The sequence below is a fragment of the Octopus bimaculoides genome, chromosome 30 (assembly GCF_046866305.1).
Source record: "Octopus bimaculoides isolate indiv1 chromosome 30, ASM4686630v1, whole genome shotgun sequence".
NCBI lineage: Eukaryota > Metazoa > Mollusca > Cephalopoda > Octopoda > Octopodidae > Octopus > Octopus bimaculoides.
The window spans coordinates 11,288,755-11,313,754 of record NC_142957.1 but is presented as its reverse complement, the minus strand read 5'-3'; the positions used below and the strand labels follow the sequence as shown (position 1 = coordinate 11,313,754).

Sequence of the window (25,000 nt, the reverse complement as noted above, 5' to 3'; positions counted from 1 at the left end):
GTCTTTACACGTGCCAGGAAGGCGATGCTGGGCAAAGGTGCCATCACGATAGCAAATGAAAGATGGAAGATAAAATATACAAGAATTCATTATTAATCACTACAATTGTTTCGACACATCTAGCATCGCTTCCTCATGGGTGGGACACTCAACAACTGGTTCAGGAGCATCCGGTGGTGCAGATGTATCTTGTCGGGTGATAAATAAATAAATAAATACAACCCGTTAAAATGACTGTTCCGCAATGTAACTTCTTGTTTTGCAGAAAGAAAAGCAGCCAGATGGAGGAAATACCTGCAGTTATATAGATGACCAAACATAAAATCATAGATGGGGAAAAAAAGAGAAACTAACATGCAATCCAGCAAGAAAAGTATATTTAATTAGAGGATATTTTAACCCCATGAAGGGATAGTTTCATCCAAGGAAATACTGGTTCAATACCTAGTATTTTTGAGGAATGAAATTCCCTTAAAACAATAGGTATATATAGATATATATAGATATATATATCATCATCATCATCATTGTCTAACGTCCGCTTTCCATGCTAGCATGGGTTGGACGATTTGACTGAGGACTGGTGAAACCGGATGGCTGCACCAGGCTCCAATTTGATTTGGCAGAGTTTCTACAGCTGGATGCCCTTCCTAACGCCAACCACTCAGAGAGTGTAGTGGGTGCTTTTACGTGCCACTGGCACAAGGGCCAGTCACACGGTACTGGCCACGGCCACACTCAGAAAGGCATTTTTTACGTACCACCTGCACGGGAGCCAGTCCAGCGGCGCTAGAGTGGCGTAATCCATATGAACAGGAACTGGTATATCCAGGAATTGGTATCCCCAAACAGGAACTGGTATATCCAAGAACTGGTATCTCCAAACCGGAACTGGTATATCCAGGAATTGGTATCTCCAAGATCAGTCAGAAGGTCGGGGTCCGTGTGAGCGTATAAGTAGTTGTAAATAATAATAATGGTATTTTTATATAAGCTTAAAGCATATGGCGATCACCCACTACACTCTCAGAGCGGTTGGCGTTAGGAAGGGCATCCAGCTGTAGAAACACTGCCAGGTCAGATTGGAGCCTGGTGCAGCCTCCTGGCTTGTCAGACCCCAGTCGAACCATCCAACCCATGCCAGCATGGAAGACGATGATGATGAGGATGATGATCTATCCCGCAAATAATCACAATGAAAATGGAGATTAATGCACCTGCATATTTCGTCAAATATGTTGTATAATTAAGTGAAGAAATAAAAAAAAAACATAGGTGCAGGAGTGGCTGTGTGGTAAGTAGCTTGCTTACCAACCACATGGTTCCGGGTTCAGTCCCACTGCGTGGCACCTTGGGCAAGTGTCTTCTACTATAGCCTCGGACCGGCCAAAGCCTTGTGAGTGGATTTGGTAGACGGAAACTGAAAGAAGCCCGTCGTATATATGTATATATATATATATATGTATGTGTGTATATGTTGTGTATCTGTGTTTGTCCCCCCAACTTCGCTTGACAACCGATGCTGGTGTGTTTAGATCCCCGTAACTTAGCGGCTCGGCAAAAAGAGACCGATAGAATAAGTCCCAGGGTCGATTTGTTCGACTAAAGGCGGTGCTCCAGCATGGCCACAGTCAAATGACTGAAACAAGTTAAAGAATTAAAGAAAAGTCATACTAATCTCTGTATTCGTTAGGATTGTCGTTAATATTACACTCGGTAAAGTTATTGATAAAGGATTGACAATCTGAGCAAAATACTTCGTAAGCTCTTTGTTAATACAAATAAACCAGGCGAACAAAACGTTTTTGGATTAGTAAAGAGCTGCATGTAAGCCTTGCAGTTACCTGGAGTCCTTTTCTAATCTGAAAACACTGGATTAACAGAGAGCTTGCTCGGATTAGCAGTCACTTAGCAACAACTCTTCATTTTTGGCACATAAAATACACCATTTTGAGCGTAGCCGTTGCCAGTACCGCCTGACTGGCCTTCATGCCGATGGCATGTAAAATCACCCACTACACTCTCTGAGTGGTTGGCGTTTAGGAAGGGCATCCAGCTGTAGAAACTCTGCCAAATTAGATTGGAGCCTGGTGTTGCCATCCGGTTTCACCAGTCCTCAGTCAAATCGTCCAACCCATGCTAGCATGGATAGCGGACGTTAAACGATAATGATGATGATGATGATTACTGACAGACCGTGGAGGTGCAATGGCCCAGTGGTTAGGGCAGCGGACTCGCGGTCGTAGGATCGTGGTTTCGATTCCCAGACCGGGCGTTGTGAGTGTTTATTGAGCGAAAACACCTAAAGCTCCACGAGGCTCCGGCAGGCGATGGTGGCGAACCCTGCTGTACTCTTCCACCCCACAACTTTCTCTCATTCTTTCTTCCTGTTTCTGTTGTGCCTGTAATTCAAAGGGTCAGCCTTGTCACGCTGAATCTCCCCGAGAACTATGTTAAGAGTACACGTGTCTGTGGAGTGCTCAGCCACTTGCACGTTAATTTCACGAGCAGGCTGTTCTGTTGATCGGATCAACTGGAACCCTCGACATCGTAAGCGACGGAGTGCCAACAACAACATAGTGTATATAATCATTTCCGTTGTAAGCACAAAGCCTGAGATTTGGTGGGAGGAAGCTAGTTGATTACAAGGACCCCTGAGCTCAGCTAGTGCCTATTTTATTGACCCCCGAAATGATGAGAGGTAAAGGTGACTTTGACAGAATTCGAACTCAGCATAAACATATCAACGAAACACCACTCAGTAATAACAGACCGTCGTAAGCATCACAGTCAAAGTTTCGCAACTTTCAGAATGCAATATCTCGGCAAGAAATGAAGTTAAGAAGCTGGTTTTGGTCTTAAAATGACCTCCTCTAATCATTAGAATTATTTATTTATGAATGCATCTGAAAGATGAAACAATGACTGCATCTTTTTTCATTTTTGTAGAATATACCAATACTACGAAATGGCATAACATATTGCATATTTTAGCCATTATACCTAGAAAAAACATAGAGACACCATGAAAGGTATTGTTTGTGTTTTAATATACCAAGGCAAGTATCTTTAAGAGGTAAGCAAGAGAAGATAGTAAGACAATAGGCCATTATCGTTATTAGAAAATGAGCCATAACACCTTGAAAAACAATACAGGGACCACACCCAAGTTATTGATTGAGGGGGTGTGCCTATGATGGTGTGTCACTAAACTCTCTGGTCCAAGTTTGGGTGAACAAGCGCCATGTCAATAGCTTCGCGGTACAATTCTTTCAGCCAGATTTTCAACCTTATTGTAAGCCTCACCGGTTCTTCCAACTTTTTCGGATTCAAGACATCGAGACAAAGAAAATGATATGCTAACCTTGAAAATGGCTGGGGTGGCGCTTACAACACTCTGTTATTAAACGCCTCATTTAATACTGTACATCTTTCTAAATACATACAACTAATGTAGTATATAGCATCATCATTCAATATCCATTTTCCATGCTGGCAAGCGCTGGACAGTTTGACAGAAGCTGACCAGACTCCATCTGTCTATTGTGACATGGTTTCTATGGCTGGGTGCCCTTCCTAATGCCAACCACCCCAAGAGTGTCATGGGTGCTTTCTATGTGCCACTGGCATGAGTGCATTTACGCAGCAATGGCACGAGTGCATTTTAAGTGGCACTGGACAAGTCTGTGTGGATGGATGACAGTGATTTTCCTTAGCTGGACATGTCTCCTCAAGTACAGCAAATCACCAAGAACACTCGGGCCCTTCTCGTTTCCTCAGCAAGGCCCAGCTTCTGAATTACACAGTGTACATAGAGCATACACACATCTAATATACACCACTGCACATGTGAATATAGGCAAATAGTTTGGTATATCATGTGATCAACCAGTCTATCAGATGTTGTTATACATCACTAGCTACAATGCACTTTGCAATCATTTTAGCTTTTGACTGATGCTACCCCATCAGTTGTCAAGCAATGTTGGGGTGGGGATGGACACACAGACAGATGTCTCCCAAGCCTTTCCATTTTTTAAAGGAGACTCATTCACTGTTCACTTCCTGTGCCATATTCTATGTTCTGTTCAAGCTCTTTCGACTACTTTTTCTGATAAATTGTAGTGCAACTGAACACTTATATACAATAAGTTCATAATAACATAAACACACACACACACACACACACACACACACATTTGCATGTGGCAGATGAGCAGGAACAATAAACCCTAGGAACGTACAAAGAATAGACTTCGTCAAATGCCCAGTGGGGATATTTAAAAGTAGTAGATAGCTTCCGTAACCAAGGTGACCAAATCAGCAGAGAAGGTGGAGGCTCTGAAAGCATAGATGCTGGAATAAGAACAGACTGGGCAAAGTTCAAAGAGCTTCTGCCTTTGTTGGTAACAAAGGGCCTCTTCCTCAGAGCAAAAGGCAGATTGTATGATGTCTGCGAACAGCTATGCTACACAGCAGTGAAACAAGGGCTGTGACTGCTAAGGACATGCGTAGGCTTGCAAGAAATTAAGCTAGAATGCTTCGTTGGATGGTTTAAGAAGAAAACTGGGTATATGGGGTACCAGATGTGGTGTGCAAGAGAGACGACTGTGCTGGTATGGCCATGTGATGCATATGGACGAGGACAGCTGAGCAAAGAAGTGCTGATCTCTAACTGTGGAGGGAACCTGTCGAAGAGGTAGACCCAAGAAGACCTGGGACGAGGTGTTTGAACATGATCTTTGAATGTTGGGACTCACGGAGGAGACGACAAGTGATCAAAACCTTTGGCAATATGCAGTGCTTGAGGAAACTCATTAAGGCAAGTGAAATCGTAGTCGTGGACAGTGCCGGTGACACATAAAAGGCACCCGTGCCAGCGACACATAAGAATTGGGTGTAAGAAGCATCAGATGTGGTGTGCAAGAGAGAAGACTGCATTGGTTTGGTCATGTGACACGTATGGACAAAAAGAAAAAGTTGATCCTAATGGGATTTGAACCCAGAATGTAGAGGGCTGGAATGATTACTGCAAAAGCAACCTACCCAACATGCTACTAGCTACTAACTGCACAGTGGGATTGAACACTGGACCATTTGATGGCAAACTGAATTTCTTAACCGTAGAGTCACACCTATAGTAATAAAAGACAAAGCTAGGCAGAGCAGTAACAAAGACAAGTAACCCCCACCCCTTGAAAATCCCCACTTTTTTTTTTTGTTAATTTGAAGGAAAAGTGCAGCCATGGCTGTGTGGTAAGAAAGTTACTTCCAAACCATGTCATCTTGGGTTCAGTTTCAGTGCATAGCACATTGGGAAAGTGTCTTCTATTATAGCCCCAGGGCTGACCAAAGCCTTGTGAGGGAGTTTGGTAGATGGAAATTGAAAAACACCCAACATGTGTGTCTGTGTATGAGAATGTGTGTGTGTGTGTTGGTGTTGATTTTTGTGTATGTATTTGTGTGCGCCTGTGTTTGTCACTCACCACCACTTGACAACCGGTGTTGGTTTATTGACATGCCTTTAACTTAGTGATTCAGCAAAAAGTGATCAATAGAATTAGTTATCAGGCTAAAAGATAAGCCCCGGGGGGTCACAAGGAGGTGCCCCAATCTTATGATCATGATGCTGACACTTTAACCACTAAGCCACGCGCCTCCACAAATATCACATCTTCATCATCATCATCATCATCGTCGTCGTTTGACGTCCGCTTTCCATGCTAGCATTGGTTGGACGATTTGACTGAGGACTGGTGAAAACCAGATGGCTACACCAGGCTCCAATCTGATCTGGCAGAGTTTCTACAGCTGGATGCCCTTCCTAACGCCAACCACTCCGAGAGTGTAGTGGGTACCTTACATGCTATAAATGAATAATTGTAATTACAACAATTTTATTAAAATTTCAGACCATCCTGTATATAGAAGCTGTGTGGTAAGATGTTTGCTTCCCAACTGCATGGTTCTGGGTTCATTCCCACTGTGTGGCACCTTGGGCAAGTGTCTTCTACTATAGCTTTGGGCCGACCGAAGCCTTGTGAGTGGATTTGGTAGAGGGAAACTGAAAGAAGCAATGACAAGTGACCGAGACATTTGGCGATGTGCCATGCTTAAGAAAACCTGTCAAGCTAAGTGAAATCATAGCGATGGCCGACGCCAGTGTCACATAATTGGCACCCATGCAGGTGGCATGTAAAAAGCACTCATTACACTCTTGGAGTGGTTGGCATTACGAAGGGCATCCAGCCATAGAAACCAAACCAAATCAGAATGGAACCTGGTGCAGCTCTCCTGCTTACTAGTTTCAGTCAAGCTGTCAAACCCATGCCAGCATGGAAAACAGATGCTAAATAATGGTTGAGAACCATGTTTTACATAGTTCAGCCTACACAAGGGAATGTGTGAAAAACAAAATAGGAATTTTGTGGCACGTTAGAAAATCATTCGAGCGAGGTCGTTGCCAGTGCCGCTGGACTGGCTCCCGTGCAGGTGGCACATAAAAACCACCTTTTTGAGCGTGGCCGTTGCCAGTACCGCCAGACTGACCCTTGTGCCGGTGGTACGCAAAAGCACCCACTACACTCTCTCAGTGGTTGGTGTTAGGAAGGGCATCCAGCTGTAGAAACAGGTTTAAGAATTTTAAATTTCTGAAAATCCGGATAAAAAAGGGTAAACGAAACGAATGTACTTACAGTGAGAGTTTCTCGTTTGCGTCCACTCGTTACAAATACAAATCCCTGAGTTTCAATAGCAACTCCAGTTCGTTGGATATGTTCCTCGACATACCTGTGGACAGGTGAGAGAAGAAGGACAATTAAACAACCAGTATACTGATAGGAGGTACATTTATTTTTTTATACTGAAAAAACTGTAATTAAGTGCTGGGGTTGATGTAATCAATCGTTAGCTAAGAAACTAAGTCAGCAATGGAGGAGGTTACTCTGCGAGAACAGCTGCTAGACTAAGAATAGATTTTTTTGGCTTTGAGCCTATATTAGAAACTGTATTATTAACCCTTTCGTTACCAACCGGGCTGAAACCGCCTCTGGTTCTCTACTACAAATGTTTTGTTTTCGTAAGTTCTGAATTAAAATCTTCCATCAAACTTTAGTCACAATTTATGTTCTTAACACTAGCTTAATGATAACTAAGTTATTTTACTAAATTCTTTGTTATATTTAAAATTAATTGAAAGAAACACAGAACATCTCAACAGAAATACGGTAACGAAAGGGTTAAAATATATAATAGAGAAACAATTCTTAACCCTTTTGATACCAACCTGGTTGAAACCACCTCTGGCTCTCTGTAGTACAAATGTCTTGTTTTCATAAGTTTTGAATTAAAATCTTCCACCCAACCTTAGTCACAATTTATGTTCCTAACACCAGCTTAATGATAACTAAGTTATTTTACTAAATTCTTTGTTAAATTTAAAATTAATTGAAAGAAACACAGAACATCTCAACAGAAATACGGTAACAAAAGGGTTAAAATATATAATAGAGAAACAATTCTTAACCCTTTTGATGCCAACCTGGTTGAAACCACCTCTGGCTCTCTGTAGTACAAATGTCTTGTTTTCATAAGTTTTGAATTAAAATCTTCCACCAAACCTTAGTCACAATTTATGTTCCTAACACCAGCTTAATGATAACTAAGTTATTTTACTAAATTCTTTGTTAAATTTAAAATTAATTGAAAGAAACACAGAACATCTCAACAGAAATATGGTAACAAAATGAAAGAAATACCAGCTGTAATCAAATCACGCGTCCCACAAAATTTCAGGCATTGTGCCTATAATAGAAAGTTAAGGCGGCAGGCTAGCAGAAATGGTGCTACACCGGACATAGTGTTTAGTAGCCTTTCTTTGGGCTCTATGTTCTAAGTTCGAATGCCGCCGAGGTAGACTTGGTCTTTCATCCTTTCGGGGGTCGATGAAATAAGTACTAGTTGAGTACTAGGGTATGTAACTGAAAAAGGGATGTTCCAGCAGAGATCATCATGTCTTTTATTCAGGCATAGTGTATCTAGGACTACATAATCTAATGTGTCCTTTGTTCTTTAGCGCCAGATCAGTTCTCATCCAACAGAACTTGATTAAAAATGTTCCAGCTGTGACCATCCTGTCTTTTATTCAGGCATAGTGTATCTAGGACTACATTATCTAATGTGTCCTTCCTTGTTGTTGTTGTTTAACCACAGGTCACTCCTGATCCAATAGACCAATGATCAAAGATGTCCAGTTGTGACCGTCCTTTTTTTTGAGACACAGTCCATCATGGACTACATTATCAAATGTGTCCTTCTTCGTTGTTGTTTAGCCCCAGGTCAGTCCTGATCCAGCAGACCTATGATCGAAGATGTTCTAGCCGTGACCATCCTGTCTTTTATTCAGGCATAGTGCATCTAGGACTACATCCTCTAATGTGCCTTTCCTTAAAGCTGTTGTTTAGCCACATTCCAACAGTGACCATCCTGCCTTATTTAGAAACAGCGAATCTAGGTCTACATTACCTAATGTGACATTCCCGTCTTCCTTTTTTTTTTGCTAAGACTACTGTAGGCTGTGATTTGAAGGAGGGAGATTTGGCTGCTATTTCAACCAGATTTAGTAACAGAGCTGTGTGGAGGCTTTCTTGCATGGGCTTGGGTCAGCTCAGTTCTATGCAGGCTCGGCCATAGCTGCTCGGAGAGACCATTGACCGAAATATATACAACAAACTATAGAGGAGGACATAGGAAGGAGGAGAAGAAGAAGAGGAGGAAGGACTTATTCAGGTAGGGCTGGTATGATAGAACTAGGATGGACAGGTATGTTCACATATTTCCAGTCTGTCTGTCTGTGTGTCTTCACCCATAGCAGCAGCAGCAGGTGTCCACATTCCAAAGTCTGTCAACCTGTTTCTGTTTGTTTTTTTTGTGGCATTTTACCAAATACCACCATTGGTAGACATTCACTTGAGCAGACATCTGCTAATACACACATACACACACACACACACACACACACACATATACACAAGAGGGAAAGAGAGCTAACATGTAGATAGGGAGTGGCTGTGCAGGTAGGAAGCTTCCTTCCCAACCACACGGTTTCAGGTTCAGTCCCACCGCATGCAAGCACTGCATCTTGGGCAGGTGTCTCATACCATAGCCTCACACTGACCAACGCCATGTGAGTGGATTTGACAGACAGAAACTGAAAGAAGCCCATCGTATATATATATATATATATATATATATATATATATATATAGATAGATATGCAGGGCAGGGAATCGTCAATTAGTAATAAATTTAACAAATTTATTAGAATATTTAGCTGAAGATCAGAATAGAGTATTCTTTACTCTTAACTGTGAAACGATCGTACTAAATTAACTAAAGGCAAGTGTTTTTTTACTCTTCTCTACTGTTTTTTGTTCTGTGTGTATCAAAAATATCGCTATCAATCTGGAGTAATAATTTGTAGTTTTGAAATCAGTAGTTCTTTGACTGCTATTTCTGAATTCTCAGGATGTTGGAGAAGCAGGTTACTGTCAATCCCTATATATTTATGATTATATATATATATATATATATATATATATATATACAGGGTGGCCCCAAAGTAGATTTACAGTTATTCAACTATCTCTTTTGCATTTATATATATAACAGTTGAGATCTTAATTATAAAAATATATGAAACCATTATTCTATGCTAATTAAATTAATTGTAAGATAGAAATTTAAAGTGCCTACATGATAACTGTAAACCTACTTTTGGGCCACCCTGTATGTATATATGTGTGTGTGTGTGTGTGTGTCCCCCAAGACCGTGATGACTGGTGTTGGTGTGTTTATGTTCCTGAAATATGGTGGTTCGGTAAAAGAGAGGGAGAGAATAAGTACCAGCTTTTAAAAATGAAAAGTACAGGGGCCGATTCACTCAACTAAAAGTTCTTCACGGCAGTGCTCCAGCATGGCCACAGTCTAATGACTGAAACCAGTAAACGATAGGCGCAGGAGTGGCTGTGTAGTAAGAAGCTTGCTTTCCCAACCGGGTTCAGTCCCACTGCGTGACACCCTGGGCAAGTGTCTTCTACTGTCGCCTCAGGCCAACCAAAGACTTGTGACTGGATTTGGTAGATGGAAACTGAAAGAAGCCTGTCGTATTCCCTGGGTCCTGTTTATATACACTTTTAGTGGATGTGGCTGGGTCTGGTTTGACTAAGTTGGTTGCCAGTTTCTTTGATTCCTTTCATATAAACCTACCCAAGGTTGGCCCTAAGTTCTGTAATACAAACTTCATGTTTTAAAATGGTCTAAATTCAAACCTTCTTCCATCAAAATTTCATGTTAATTTATGTTCATCATCATCATCATCATCATTGTTTAACGTCCGCTTTCCATGCTAACATGGGTTGGACGATTTGACTGAGGACTGGTGAAACCGGATGGCAACACCAGGCTCCAATCTGATTTGGCAGAGTTTCTACAGCTGGATGCCCTTCCTAACGCCAACCACTCAGAGAGTGTAGTGGGTGCTTTTACGTGTCACCCGCACGAAGGCCAGTCAGGCGGTACTGGCAACGGCCACGATCAAGATGGTGTATTTTATGTGCCGCCCGCACAAGAGCCAGTCCAGGGGCGCTGGCAACGATCTGACAAAATGATTTCGCTAAATTCTTCAATAGTTTCAAAATTTAATTTGAAATAAACACGTTGTATTTCATCAAAGGAGTTAGTGAAGCAAAACAGAAACACATTCAAATCGACCAGAGATAAACCTGCGTCGACCATCACCATCACCACCATCAACAGGGAGGTGGGGGTGGATTTTTTTTATTGCATGAGAAACTCCCAATTTTATGTCATCTCAGAAGTTCTGAGAAAAGAAACAAAAAACTATAAATATGTATAAAGAGATCTGAGCTAGAGATGGCCATGGGAAAGTCTCATCTTGAAACGCAGACCTGACTTCCTCCAAAGAATTCATTTTAGATGTTCCCATCATCAACCACATGTATTTCAAATACCACCATTATCTCTCACCCTATCTATCTATCTCTGTCTATCTATCTATCTATTTATCTAACCATCTATCTATCTATCTATCTATCTATCTATCTATCTATCAAACCATCTATCTATTTATCTATCTAACCATCTATCTATCAATCTCTTCCTGTCTATCTGAAGTCGCTTGGCTCAGTGGTTAGAGCATTGGGCTCACAATCATGAGGTGGTGTGTTCGATTCCCATACTGGGCTGTCTGTTGTGTTCTTGAGCAAGACACTTTGTTTCACGTTGCTCCAGTTCACTCAGCTGTAGAAATGAGTTGCAACATCACTGGTACCAATCTGTATCAGCCCCTTTGCCTTTCCCTTGGATAAGAGTACATGATACACATGTACCCTTAACGTAGTTCTCAGGGAGGTTCGGCGTGATACAGAATGTGACACAGCTGACCCCTTTTGAATTACAGGTACAACTCATTTTCGCCAACTGAGTGGACCGGAGCAACATAAAATAAAGTCCTTGCTCAAAGACACAACTTCCCAGTGAGAATCGAACCCACAGCCTCATGATTGTGCGGTGAACACCCCTAACCACTAAGCCAGGCATTTTTACAAAAAACTAGCACTCTGTTGATTACAGCAACGAGGGTTCCAGTTGCTCTGACTAATTCTTAGCAATTGTCTTCTGCTGTAGCCACGAGTCGACTAATGCCTTGTGGGGCAAGCCCATCACACACATATATGTGTGTGTGAGTGTATATATACTCTTTTACTCTTTTACTTGTTTCAGTCTTTTGACTGTGGCCATGCTGGAGCACCGCCTTTAGTCGAGCAAATCGACCCCAGGACTTATTCTTTGTAAGCCTAGTACTTATTCTATCGGTCTCTTTTGCCGAACCGCTAAGTTACGGGGACATAAACACACCAGCATCGGATGTCAAGCGATGTTGGGGGGACAAACACAGACATACAAACACATACACACATACATATATATATATATACATATATACGACAGGCTTCTTTCAGTTTCTGTCTACCAAATCCACTCACAAGGCTTTGGTCGGCCCGAGGCTATAGTAGAAGACACTTGCCCAAGATGCCACGTAGTGGGACTGAACCCGGGACCATGTGCTTGGTAAGCAACCTACTTACCACACAGCCCCATATACACACAAGTGAGTGGACAAACAAAAGAAGAGCAATCGACACATTTATTGGGAGCTACATGTATAGATCAAAAGAGTTTGATTCAGAATCTTTGGTACTCTGAGTTTCAAGTGTAAGGCTAATGTTCAGCCATTGGAGTGTGACTCCAATGGCTAGTCTTCGGTCATTGGAGTCAGACTCCAATGGCCGAAGGCTAACCACACACTTAAAACTCAGAGTACCAAGGATTCTGAATCAAACCGTTTTGATATGTGTGTGTGTGTGTGTGTGTTTACTTAAGACTCCTTATCTTTCTCTAGCCCTTAAATCAAGTCTTCCTGTGCATAAAACCCTGGGTCAGTTATCCTCGTCATCGTCATTTAACGTCCATTTTTCCATTCCTGCATGGGTCAGACAGAATTTGTCGAGGCAGATTATGTGAACGAGGGAGTATGAATGAGAGAGAGAGAGAGAGAGTGTGTGTGTGTGTGTGTGTGTGTGTGTGTGTGTGTGTGAACAAGATGATGTGTGTGTGTGAGAATGAGAGTGTATGTAAGAGTGTGTGTGTATGAACGAAAGAATTTGGGTGTGAATGAGAAGGTGAATGTGTGTGTGTGAATGAAAGAATGTGTTCATGAGTGTGTGTATGTGTATGAATGAAAGAATGTGTGTGTGTGTGTATGTGTGTCACGAGTAAAGAAAGGAAAAAAAAAAACAATCAACGAACAACCGTGTGTACGTGTATGTGAGAATGAATGAATACGAACTAGTGAGTGAATGTGTGCGTGCGCGCACGTACGTACGACTCAGTGCAAATATGTGTACACAAATATCTATATGTAAACGTGTGTGTGTGTGTGTGTGTGTGTATAGTAGGGTTGACATTGAAGACTGCTAAACAATGAGGAAGACACGAAAATTAGAATGAATACATTAACACAACACATAACATTACATTACACACGCTTCTACAGAATGAATACATTAAGATGGTCGTGCCCGTCTCTCCTTCCATTATACATTTAAAAGTAGTCAGCCTTTGTACCTATCCATTTATCTATCTATCTATCTGCTTATCTATCTATCTATCTATCTTCCAAAAATAAATACAGCCAGTCTCATTCATTCTCGTTCGATCTCTCCCCCCCAAAAATACGACAGTCACTCAGTTTTTGTCTTTCTTTCTCCAAAATAAATACATTATGGCACCTAGTCTCTCTCTCCTTATTCCTCTTCTTTATAGAATCGATACGTTAATACCTTCTCTTTTGAGAAGCAACATAAGATTCTTTCTCTCTCAATCCTTACCCAGTAAGCGTCAAGCATCGTCTGTCTGTCGGTCTATCTATATCTATATAAATCTGTCTATCCGTCCATCAATCTATCGACAAAATGAATAATATATTAAGACTACTTCTCTCCACAGAAGAAATATAGGACACAAACACACAAACACACAGGCTTTCTTCCTCTCCATCTTTCTACAAAATGAATATATTAAGATTGCACTCCCTCTATCTCTCTACTCAACGAATTTGGGACACATTCTCTCTCTCAATCACTCTATCTATCTATAGTTGAATACATCAAGACTCCACCACCTTTCTCTCATATGTGTATATACATGTATATATATATATATGTGTGTGTGTGTGTGTGTGTGTGTGTGTGTGTGTGTGTGTGTGTGTGTGTTGTGTGTGTGTCCATCTAACTGTCTGTCTCTATATGTTTATCTCTCAACCCCTCTCTCTATTCAATCTATTCAATGAATTTGGGACACACACTCTCTTTCTATATCATTCTATCTACCTTCCCAAGAGAACGAATACACACACACACACACACACACATACACACACACACACACACCCTCTCTCTCCAGAATGAATAAACACACGCTCTATCTATCTATCTATCTATCTATCTATCTATCACCTATCTCTCTATCTATCTATCTATCTATCTATCTATCTGCTCGTCTCTCTCTCTCTCTCTCATGACTATAATAATCTTTCTCTTTCTCTCCATCTACCTACCTACCTACCTACCAAATGAATATATAAAGACTACCTCTATCTCTCTCTCTCTCTCTCTCTCTCTCTCCAGAACACATATATTAAGACACACTCTCTCTCTCTCTCTCTTCCCCTCCACAATAACCACATTATTAAGACACACTGTCCTTTTCTATACAATGAATACATTAACACACACACACACACACACTCGTCACCCCCACTTACACCCACCGCTCTCTCCTCTCTACAGAAGAATCTGCAGGAAGAACACTGAGCATTGTCTGTCTGTATGTCACTGAATGTGTGTATATGTGTGTTTATGCTCGTGTGTGTGTGTGTGTGTGTGTGTGTGTGTGTGTGTGGCCGTCTCTGCCTAATGTATCGGTGCCTCTGGTCTGAATTAGTGTGTGTGTGTGTGTCCATCTATTCATGTCTATGCGTGTGTTTCTGTGTGTGTATACTTGCGTGTATGTCTATTCATGTCTCTTGTTTATGAGTGTGATTTCATGTGTGTGTGTGTCTGTAGGCATGGGTTCATATACGTGTGCGTATTTGTCTCCTGCTTGTGTTGTGTTGGTGTGCAATATATCTGTCTTCATGTATGCACTGTACTGTTATTTCGCTTCAGGTATGCGAAGATCCAATAGACCTTGGATCAAACATAGTCCAATCATGACCATCCCATCTTTTATTCATACATACAGCGTCCAAGGCCAATCATCCCTTTACGCTGCTGCTTCTCTCCATGCTTGAATGGCTTCGATTATATGCAATCCTACATTCTTTAATAAAGATAGGAGGGTGTGTGACGTGAAAATTTGGCTGCTATTTCTAGATCTTAAGATCACATAAAGGCTCTCACATTCAGTCAATGGCTGTTGAATGATGGATAGAGAAGCAAAAATACATAATGGATATATATACACGCACATTATCTCTTTAAATCGATATATATACACAGACATATATATACACAGTCAATCAGTTTTGTGTACAAACACACATATGCGACATGTGTTTTGTATGTATATATGATGGTGTTTTTTTTTATATAGATATGTGTGTGTGTGTATATATATATATATATATATATATATATATATATATATATACACACACAGACACCTGTATACAGACATACACAATCATATATAGTGAGAAAGAATTTACAGCATGAAGTCATAAATATATATATATATATATATATATATATATATATATTAAACATACATTCAACACGCACATATGTACCGTTTAGACAACTGTATAGAGCATGTATGTTTATATAAAATAGAGAAAATTAATAGAAATGAGTATGTAAACACACACACACACACACACACATATGTATTGGTGTTATATAAACATGGTGTTATTGCTAAGCCCTAGGCTTGCCCTACTGAAACAAACCTATTCCCAAAGGTATCCTACCCATGACTCTCAAGCCTCAATTGTATACATAAAACAACATATGTCTCCTTTCTTTGCAGATGACACGAAGTGATCCTAAAGAATTTAGCTACTATTTCTAGCAGGTAGAATGGCCAGCAAATGGTTCCCTCATCGGTTCGATTATATATACATTGTATGGGTGGGTGGGGGTATATAGTATGTGAGTGAGAAAAAGGAAGCATTTAAAATTATATATATATACATCTTTACATTATACATACATTATGTGGGTGGGTGTATAAATTTGTTATGTGAGATACAAAGATATAGATTATAAATACACATACACACACACATATATATATACACAGGTAGAAAGGAAAAGGAATTAGACATAAAAGTATACATACATGTTTACATATTCACATTATATATGCAGTGAGTGGGTGGTCAGAGAACATGTACAGAAAACTTGGCACTCCGTCGCTTACGACGTCGAGGGTCCCAGTTGATCCGATCAACGGAACAGCCTGCTCATGAAATTAACGTGCAAGTGGCTGAGCACTCCACAGACACGTGTACCCTTAACGTAGTTCTCGTAGTTCTCGGGGGATATTCAGCGTGACAAAGAGTGTGACAAGGCTGACCCTTTGAATTACAGGCACAACAGAAACAGGAAGTAAGAGTGAGAGAAAGTTGTGGTGAAAGAGTACAGCAGGGGTTCGCCACCATCCCCCTGCCGGAGCCTCGTGGAGCTTTAGGTGTTTTTCGCTCAATAAACACTCACAATGCCCGGGTTGCGAATCGAAACCGCGATCCTATGACCGCGAGTCCGCTGCCCTAACCACTGGGCCATTGCGCCTCCACTGTACAGAAAACTATATACAAGTTTATATGATTTACGAACACTGTAACTATGGAATTCTAACATCTTTTTAGCTTTTCTCTTTTTGTCCTTTCCTTAATTTTTGCTACTGATGAATACTTTCTGACAAACCAGATCCTTAAAATAAATCTATTGCCTTTCTGAATGAAACGATCGTATAGCTACATGAATAAAACTAATTTCAATCCATGTTAACGCCTAATCTCCTCCATTTACAAAAAAATATGATTGTATTTCTCTTTCTCTTTTCTCTTTTACTTGTTTCAGTTATTTGACTGCGGCCATGTTGGAGCACCGCCTTTAGTTGTGGCTGTGTGGTAAGTATCTTGCTTACCAACTACATGGTTCTGGGTTCAGTCCCACTGCGTGGCACCTTGGGCAAGTGTCTTCTACTATAAGCTTCAGGCCGACCAAAGCCTTGTGAGTGGATTTGGTAGACGGAAAACTGAAAGAAGCCCGTCGTATATATGTATATATATATATATATATATATATATATATATATATATATATATATATATATATATATATATATGTATGTGTGTGTGTGTATGTTTGTGTGTCTGTGTTTGTCCCCCCAACATCGCTAGACAACCGATGGTGGTGTGTTTACGTCCCCTGTAAACTAGCAGTTCGGCAAAAAGAGACCAATAGAATAAGTACTTGGCTTACAAAGAATAAGTCCTGGGGTCGATTTGCTCGAGCAAAGGCAGTGCTCCAGCATGGCCACAGTCAAATGTCTGAAACAAGTAAAAGAGTAAAAGAGTAATGATCTCAAACCTAATCTGAGACAACATCATGAAGAAGAAAAGTACCAAAGGGAGGTTTGGTCACCTAATCACCTAATCACATTCTTAAAACAAAGGCCAAAAGTCATTGTTTGGATCTATTTTAAAACGGGGGCCACATTTTTCATTAATGTTTTACGTAGTGTTTTTGGTACCGAAAGACTTTCAAACTTCGTATACTTATCTATTTTGTGTTATAGAACAGAAAAATATTTTTGTATTCGAATTTATTTCATGTAAAAAATTGTCTTATTTCGATAATTTCAACCAATCACTGACAAGTATTCAGTTGTTTACATTTACTCCTTTGGCTGATTAAGCGATGTAAAGCGTATTTAATCTCCATACCTTCGTTTTATTTGCTTTTTTCATTTTAAATTTGCTTTAACCCTAACCCTAACCCTAGGTTTAGGGTTAGGGTTAGGGTTAGGGTTAGGGTTAATTGTTTCAGAATCGTTTGTTTATGTAGTCGGCACTTAATGTATATCGGCTGAATGGACGTCAGTGATTGGTTGAAATTACAGAAATACGACAACTTTAACATGGAATAACTTAGGGATTTCTTTTTTTTTTAAGAAGACTAAGAGAAAAAGATGTTTTATATGACACATTCTACCAGTGTTCCAAGTTTCAAAGTGTTTCGTTAATGAATAATGTGGCCCCCGTTTTAAAAAAGATCCCATTGTTTCTTCGCAGTTTTATTCAAACCTTCTCTTTGATCGTTTCCAGTCGAATGGCATGGAATTTAACCCTAGTTTCGGTAACGCTATTGTTGTAAGAGAAAAGTATGAATATTTGAGGACAATAACTGGGATGATTAGCTTCAGGTTCAGTCTCACTGCGTGGCACCTGGGGCAAGTGTCTTCGGTTATAACCCTGGGCTGACCAAAACCTTTTGAGCAGATCTGGTAGGCAGAGACTGAAAGAAGCCCATCATGTGTGTTTGTGCGTGTGTTTGTGTGTGTATATAGGCTTGGCTGTGTGGTAACAAGTTTGCTTCCCAACCACATGGTTCCAGGTTCAATCCCAATGTGCATGCATACACACACATATGCATACATAGGCACAGGTGTGGCTGTGTGTTAAGAGTCTTGTTTTACCAAAGCCTTGTGAGTGGATTTTGTAGACAGAAACTGAAAGAAGCCCATCATATATATATATTTATATATATATGTGTGTGTGTGTGTATGTATGTGCATGTGCTTGTGTGTGTATATATATATATATATATGTATGTATGTATGTATGTATGTATGTATGTATGTATAGTGAGAATTTATAAAAAAACAAAAGATGAAGACAGGCGTGTAAACAACAAACAGATGTATTAGTTTAATGCTTGGTCAGTGAGAAAGTCTTTTACGTTTCGAGCCGACACTCTTCGACAGAAAGGAACACAGAAATAAACAGGGAGAGAAAAAAGAAAAAGGTTTAGTGGCTAGCGATCTACTTCCGAAAAGTTAGACAGTTTCCAGCCAAACCCTCTAACCCATGCCGGCATAGAAATCTGGCAGTATATGATGACGACAATGATGATATATATATATATATATATATATATATAAATTTAGTGTATGCAGTTAATATATGCATATTACTCCATTCACTAAATTTATATATACTCAAGTACCCAAAATAACAGGGAGTTTCTACCTCATAAACAGGAGTTACACCACAGTCATTTTGTGATCTTTGCTACCCTGGTATCTATTAACCAATTTATTTTGTCCAAGTTATTTATTAACTAGGAGAAAATAAATACATATTATAAAATATATGTGTGTGTGTGTGTGTGTGTGTGTGTGTGTGTGTGTATATAACAGACAGTACAGACTGTAATGTGGTTGGCATTAGGAAGGGCATCCAGCTGTAAAAACCAAGCCAAATCTGACTATAGTCTGGTACAACCCCCTGGCTTGCTAGCTCTGGTCACATTGTCCATTGCATGCCAGTATGGACAACGGACGTTAAATGATGATGATGATGATGGTCAACTGCTAGTGTTCACATAAGCTCACTCCCACCATCGGACCGACATTGCTTGCACAGGATCGCGGTTTCAATTCCCAGACTGGGCGTTGTGAGAGTGTTTATTGAGCGAAAGCACCTAAAAAAAGCTCCACGAGGCTCCGGCAGGGGATGGTGGTGGCGAACCCTGCTGTACTCTTCCACCACAACTTTCTGTCACTCTTTCTTCCTGTTTCTGTTGTGCCTGTAATTCAAAGGGTCAGCCTTGTCACACTCTGTGTCACGCTGAATATCCCCCGAGAACTATGTTAAGAGTACACGTGTCTGTGGAGTGCTCAGCCACTTGCACGTTAATTGCACGAGCAGGCTATTCCGTTGATCGGATCAACTGGAACCCTCGACGTCGTAAGCGACAGAGTGCCAACGAACGAACGAATTGTATAAAGAGCTCACTCAGGCACATTACATCACATCAGAAAAGCTTAAGGACAGAAAGCTGCCGTGTAAGTCAAGCAAGAGAAGACAGCAATGACAGCTAGAAGAATATGTACAGTCTGGTTGGCACTCCGTCGCTTACGACGTCGAGGGTTCCAGTTAATCCGATCAATGGAACAGCCTGCTCGTGAAATTAACGTGCAAGTGGTTGAGCACTCCACAGACACGTGTACCCTTAATGTAGTTCTTGGAGATATTCACCGTGACACAGTGTGACAAGGCTGACCGCTTTGAATTACAGGCACAACAGAAACAGGAAGAAAGAGTGAGAGACAGTTGTGGTGAAAGAGTACAGCAAGAGTACATCAGTCCTGATCAAAGATGTTCCAGCTGTGACCATCCTGACTTTTATTCAGACATAGTGTATCAAGAACTACATTATCTCATCCAGTGGTTCCCAAACTTTTATGGGCTGCCACCCCATTGGCACCCAGGCCACACATACGCACCCCCAACATAGACCATTTTCTGCACCAAATTCAAAGCAACAGAATTTCACAAATAAATCTTAACCTAATTAACTCATTTAGTTGTTTTGACATCTATTGCCTCCTTCTTTGGAAACCCCATTATCACCCCCACTTTTCTTCAACACCTCCCTGGGGGGAAGTACCACTCACTTTGGGAACCACTGATCTAATATATCCTTCCTTGTCGTTGTTGTTTTTTAAGACCCCAAATTAGTTTTGAGCTAACCAACCTATGATTAACACTGATTGCATAATTAAACTTCAATTAATATTTCTTTTTGCTTCTGTCATACTTTCTCATTACCTCCCGTAGGAAATACGGTTTTCACATCCACCACTAAAAGCCATTTGATTCTTCGTCTTTAGAGAGATATCTGATGAGGTACATGGAAAAAAGTTAAGAAAAATCTAAATGGGTGCAGGTGTGGCCGTGTGGTAAGAAGCTTGCTTCCCAACCCCATGGTTCCAGGTTCAATCCCACTATATGATACGTTAGGCAAGTGTCTTCTACTCTATAGCCTCGGGCTGACCAAAGCTTTGTGAGTAGATTTGGTAGACGGAAACTGAAAGAAGCCCGTCGTATATATATGTATATATATATATATCATCATCATCATCATCATCATCATCGTTTAACGTCCGCTTTCCATGCTAGCATGGGTTGGACGATTTGACTGAGGACTGGTGAAACCGGATGGCAACACCAGGCTCCAGTCTGATTTGGCAGAGTTTCTACAGCTGGATGCCCTTCCTAACGCCAACCACTCAGAGAGTGTAGTGGGTGCTTTTACGTGTCACCCGCACGAAAACGGCCACGCTCGAAATGGTGTCTTTTATGTGCCACCCGCACAAGCCAGTCCAGGGGCACTGGCAACGATCTCGCTCGAAAATCCTACAGGAGCCAGTCAGGCGGTACTGGCAACGGCCACGCTCAAAATGGTGCATCTCATGTGCCACCCGCACAAGAACCAGTCCAGGGGCACTGGCAACGATCTTACTTGGCTTGCCGGGTCTTCTCACGCACAGCCCATTTCCAAAGGTCTCGGTCCGTAGTCATCGCCTCGGTGAGGCCCAATGTACGAAGGTCTTGCCTCACCACCTCAGATATATATATATATATATATATATATATATATATATATATATATATATATAGGCGCAGGAGTGGCTGTGTGGTAAGTAGCTTGCTTACCAACCACATGCTTCCGGGTTCAGTCCCATTGCGTGGCACCTTGGGCAAGTGTCTTCTACTATAGCCTCGGGCCGACCAAAGCCTTGTGAGTGGATTTGGTAGACGGAAACTGAAAGAAGCCTGTCGTATATATGTGTATATATATATGAATGTATGTGTGTTTGTGTGTGTGTGTTTGTCCCCCCACCATCGGTTCGGCAAAAAGAGACTGATAGAATAAGTACTAGGCTTCCAAAGAATAAGTCCTGGGGTTGAGTTCTTTGACTAAAACCCTTTAAGGTGGTGCTCCAGCATGGCCACAGACAAATGACTGAAACGAGTAAAAGAAGTGTCTTTTGTAGAAAGTGTAAACTAGGGATGTCTACACGTCTCACTGCATAACGAGAGGGTTTTTATTTTCAAAGCCATGGGGTAAAACCCGCTTTCCGCAGTTAACAGGAATAAAAATTCTGAGCAAGATATATCCGGTTTCGGCATTCAAATGTTTAATGAGGATTTCATTAAGTGGAGAAAAAAAAAAAAAAAACAGTAAGAATTAACAGCAACTGGTGTCACATAATTGTATATGTGTGGTTAGATGAAAATGAGGTGTGGTCTAACTACAGGAAATCATTTTGAATGATCCACCAAGTCTCAAAGAAAAAAAAAAATAACAGTGTTTTTTTTATTTTTCTCGAGAAAGTCATGCCTCAAGAGATTCTTGTAAACATCCACATCATCTATGGAAACTTATGTACGACACAATCTGAATTGTCTAAAGCAGTGGCTCTCAACTATTTTTTTCATCTATGAACCCCTTTTATTACTGTTTTGTTCTGGTGGACCCCCTCACAGCCATTCGATGTTTAAGAACTAGTTTTATAGAAACTTCTTTGAAAATTCCTATTTTGTTTTTCACACATTCCCTCTTGTAGGTTGAACAATATAAAACATGGTTCTCAACCATTCTTTATCTATGGACTCCCTTTGATTACTATTTTATTCTGGTGGACCCCTCACAGCCATTCGATGTTTAAGAACTAGTTTTATAGAAAATTCTTTGAAAATTCCTATTTTGCTTTTCACACATTCCCTTGTTCAGGTTGAACAATATAAAACATGGTTCTCAACCATTTTTTATCTAAGGAACTCCCTTTGATTACTACTTTACTCTGGTGGATCCCTGCCCCATAGCCATTCAACCAAAAACAAGACAGAATCCTTAAAATTTGAAATTGCAAGAATTTGGAGTATGGAAACAATAAAGGTGGTGCCTATAATAATTGGTGCGTTGGGAACTGTAAGCCAAGATATAGACAAATGGCTGAAGGAGATTGGATTCGAATGCTCGGCAGAGCTCCTACAGAAAGTTTGTCTCTTAGTCACGTACATATGCAAGTGTGTATCTAATGAATACCTGTATGAACACACTCACACACATATAGGTACACGATGTATGCATATATGTATTTGTTTGTAGCTATATGTATTGATGTATCTTTATACATATGTATGTTTATATGTGTATACACGTTTGTGCTAAGCACTTGAAAGACTGCTGAAAACCTGTGGATGCCTAAGGTTACGGGTAGTAACCAGCTACCCACGTAAATCCTATCAGGAATTAGACCAAACCCGAGCCAAACCAAAATAGTAAATAATGTGCCTATAATAAATGGTGCATTGGGAACTGTGAGTAAAGATATAGAGAAATGGTTGAAGGAGATTGGAATAGAATGCTCAGTAGAACTTCTATACAGAAAGTTTGCCTCTTAGGGACAGGAAAGATTATCAGAAGGGTCCTAAGCACTTGAAAGACAATTGAAAGCTTGTGGATACCTACAGTTACAGGGAGTAACCCACTACCCACAAATTCTACCAGGAATAAGAACAAACCCAAGTCAAATAATAATAATAGTAGGAGCAGGAGTAGCTGTGTGGTTAAGTAGCTTGCTTACCAACCACATGGTTCCGGGTTCATTCCCACTGCATGGCACCTTGAGCAAGTGTCTTCTACTATAGTCTCTGGCCAACCAAAGCCTTGTGAGTGGATTTGGCAGACAGAAACTGAAAGAAGCCTGTCGTATATATATGTATATATATATATATATATATATATATGTGTGTGTGTGTGTGTGTGTGTGTATATATGTTTGTGTGTCTGTGTTTGTCCCCGCAACATCGCTTGACAACCGATGCTGGTGTGTTTACGTCCCCGTAACTTAGCGGTTCGGTAAAAGAGAACCGATAGAATAAGTACTAGGCTTCCAAAGAATAAGTCCTGGGGGGGGGGGGGGGGGGGGTCGATTCGCTCGACTAAAAGGCGGTGCTCCAGCATGGCCGCAGTCAAATGACTGAAACAAGTGAAAGAGTAAAAGAGTAGTAGACAAGATGAAGAGCGTGATGTGATTAGACTTGTGAAGAGTTACGTTAATCCTTTTATAATAATAATAATAATAATAATAATAATAATAATAATCCTTTCTACTACGATTGCAGTGACCCCAGTGTTTAATTTATCAACCCTAAAAGGATAAAAGCAAAGTCGACCTCGGCGGAATTTGAACATAGCTGCAGATGATGTACTGTTAAGCATTTTGTCCGATGTGCTAATGATTCTGCCAGCTCACTACCTTAATAATAATAATAATAATAATAATCCTTTCTACTAGGGCACAAGACCTAAAATTTGGGGCAGGGGGGGTAAGTCGATTACATTGACCCCAGTGTTCAACTGGTACTTATTTCATTGACCTGGCAGCATTTGAACTCAGAACATGAAGACGGATAAAAAAGCCGCTAAGCATTTTTCCCCCGGTGTGCAAACGATTCTGCCAGCTCACCGGTTTAATAATAATAATAATAATAATAATATTAATGGTTTCCTTCATTTGTCACCAGTACAATACAAAAAAAAAAAAATAATAAAAATGCCATTGTGAAATTGAGGCTAATAAGATTTCTCAAATTACACCGATGACGGCTACGACACTGACAGTAAAATAACAACAACAACAACGGAAGGTTCCTTCATTAGCTACAAGAGGGCACAAATAATTTGCCAGCCATTCATTAATATCCAACAAGCAAAAAAAAAAAAAAAAAAAAAAAGAAAGAAAAAAATACAGGAAAAGAATGCTTCTATTATAACGTTTTTAATTTTTAATGCAACGCATTGTATCAGCAAACACATAAACACATGAATTATTGACAAACTGCATAATAATAATAACAATAACTATAATAATAATAATAATAATAATAATAATAATAATGATAATAATAATAACGATGATGATGACAATGACAAACTATAATGATGGTATAGTGTTTTTCTATTTCGCTAAGCGCAACAGCAGCCCCTGCAGCAACGGCAGCGGCAGCAGTAGTATTAGTAGTAGCAGTAGCACCACCACAACAATGGCTTCTGCTGCTGCTGCCGCTGCTGCCGCTACAGCGTTTAATCATTAAAGAGACAGTCTGTTGTTTTCTAATTCACACACAGAAAAAATTTCCTACACAGTATTAGTAGTAGCAATAGTAGTAGTAGTAGTAGTAGTAGTAGTAGTAGTAGTAGTAGTAGTAGTAGTAGTAAGTAGTAGTGGTAGTAGCAGCAGCAGTAGTGGTAGTAGTAGTAGTAGTAGTAGTAGT

General features: G+C 40.4%; 1 protein-coding gene across 2 annotated transcripts in view; it reads right to left on the bottom strand.

The window, feature by feature from the left end:
* Nucleotides 1-25,000, bottom strand: part of LOC106875774 (sarcalumenin) — a 171,646-nt gene that overhangs the window by 73,883 nt on the left and 72,763 nt on the right. For both annotated transcript variants that reach the window (XM_089345793.1, XM_089345794.1), the window contains one exon: nt 6,696-6,789. In XM_089345793.1, the coding sequence (XP_089201919.1) occupies nt 6,696-6,789 (94 nt within the window). The remainder of the gene's footprint in view (nt 1-6,695; nt 6,790-25,000) is intronic.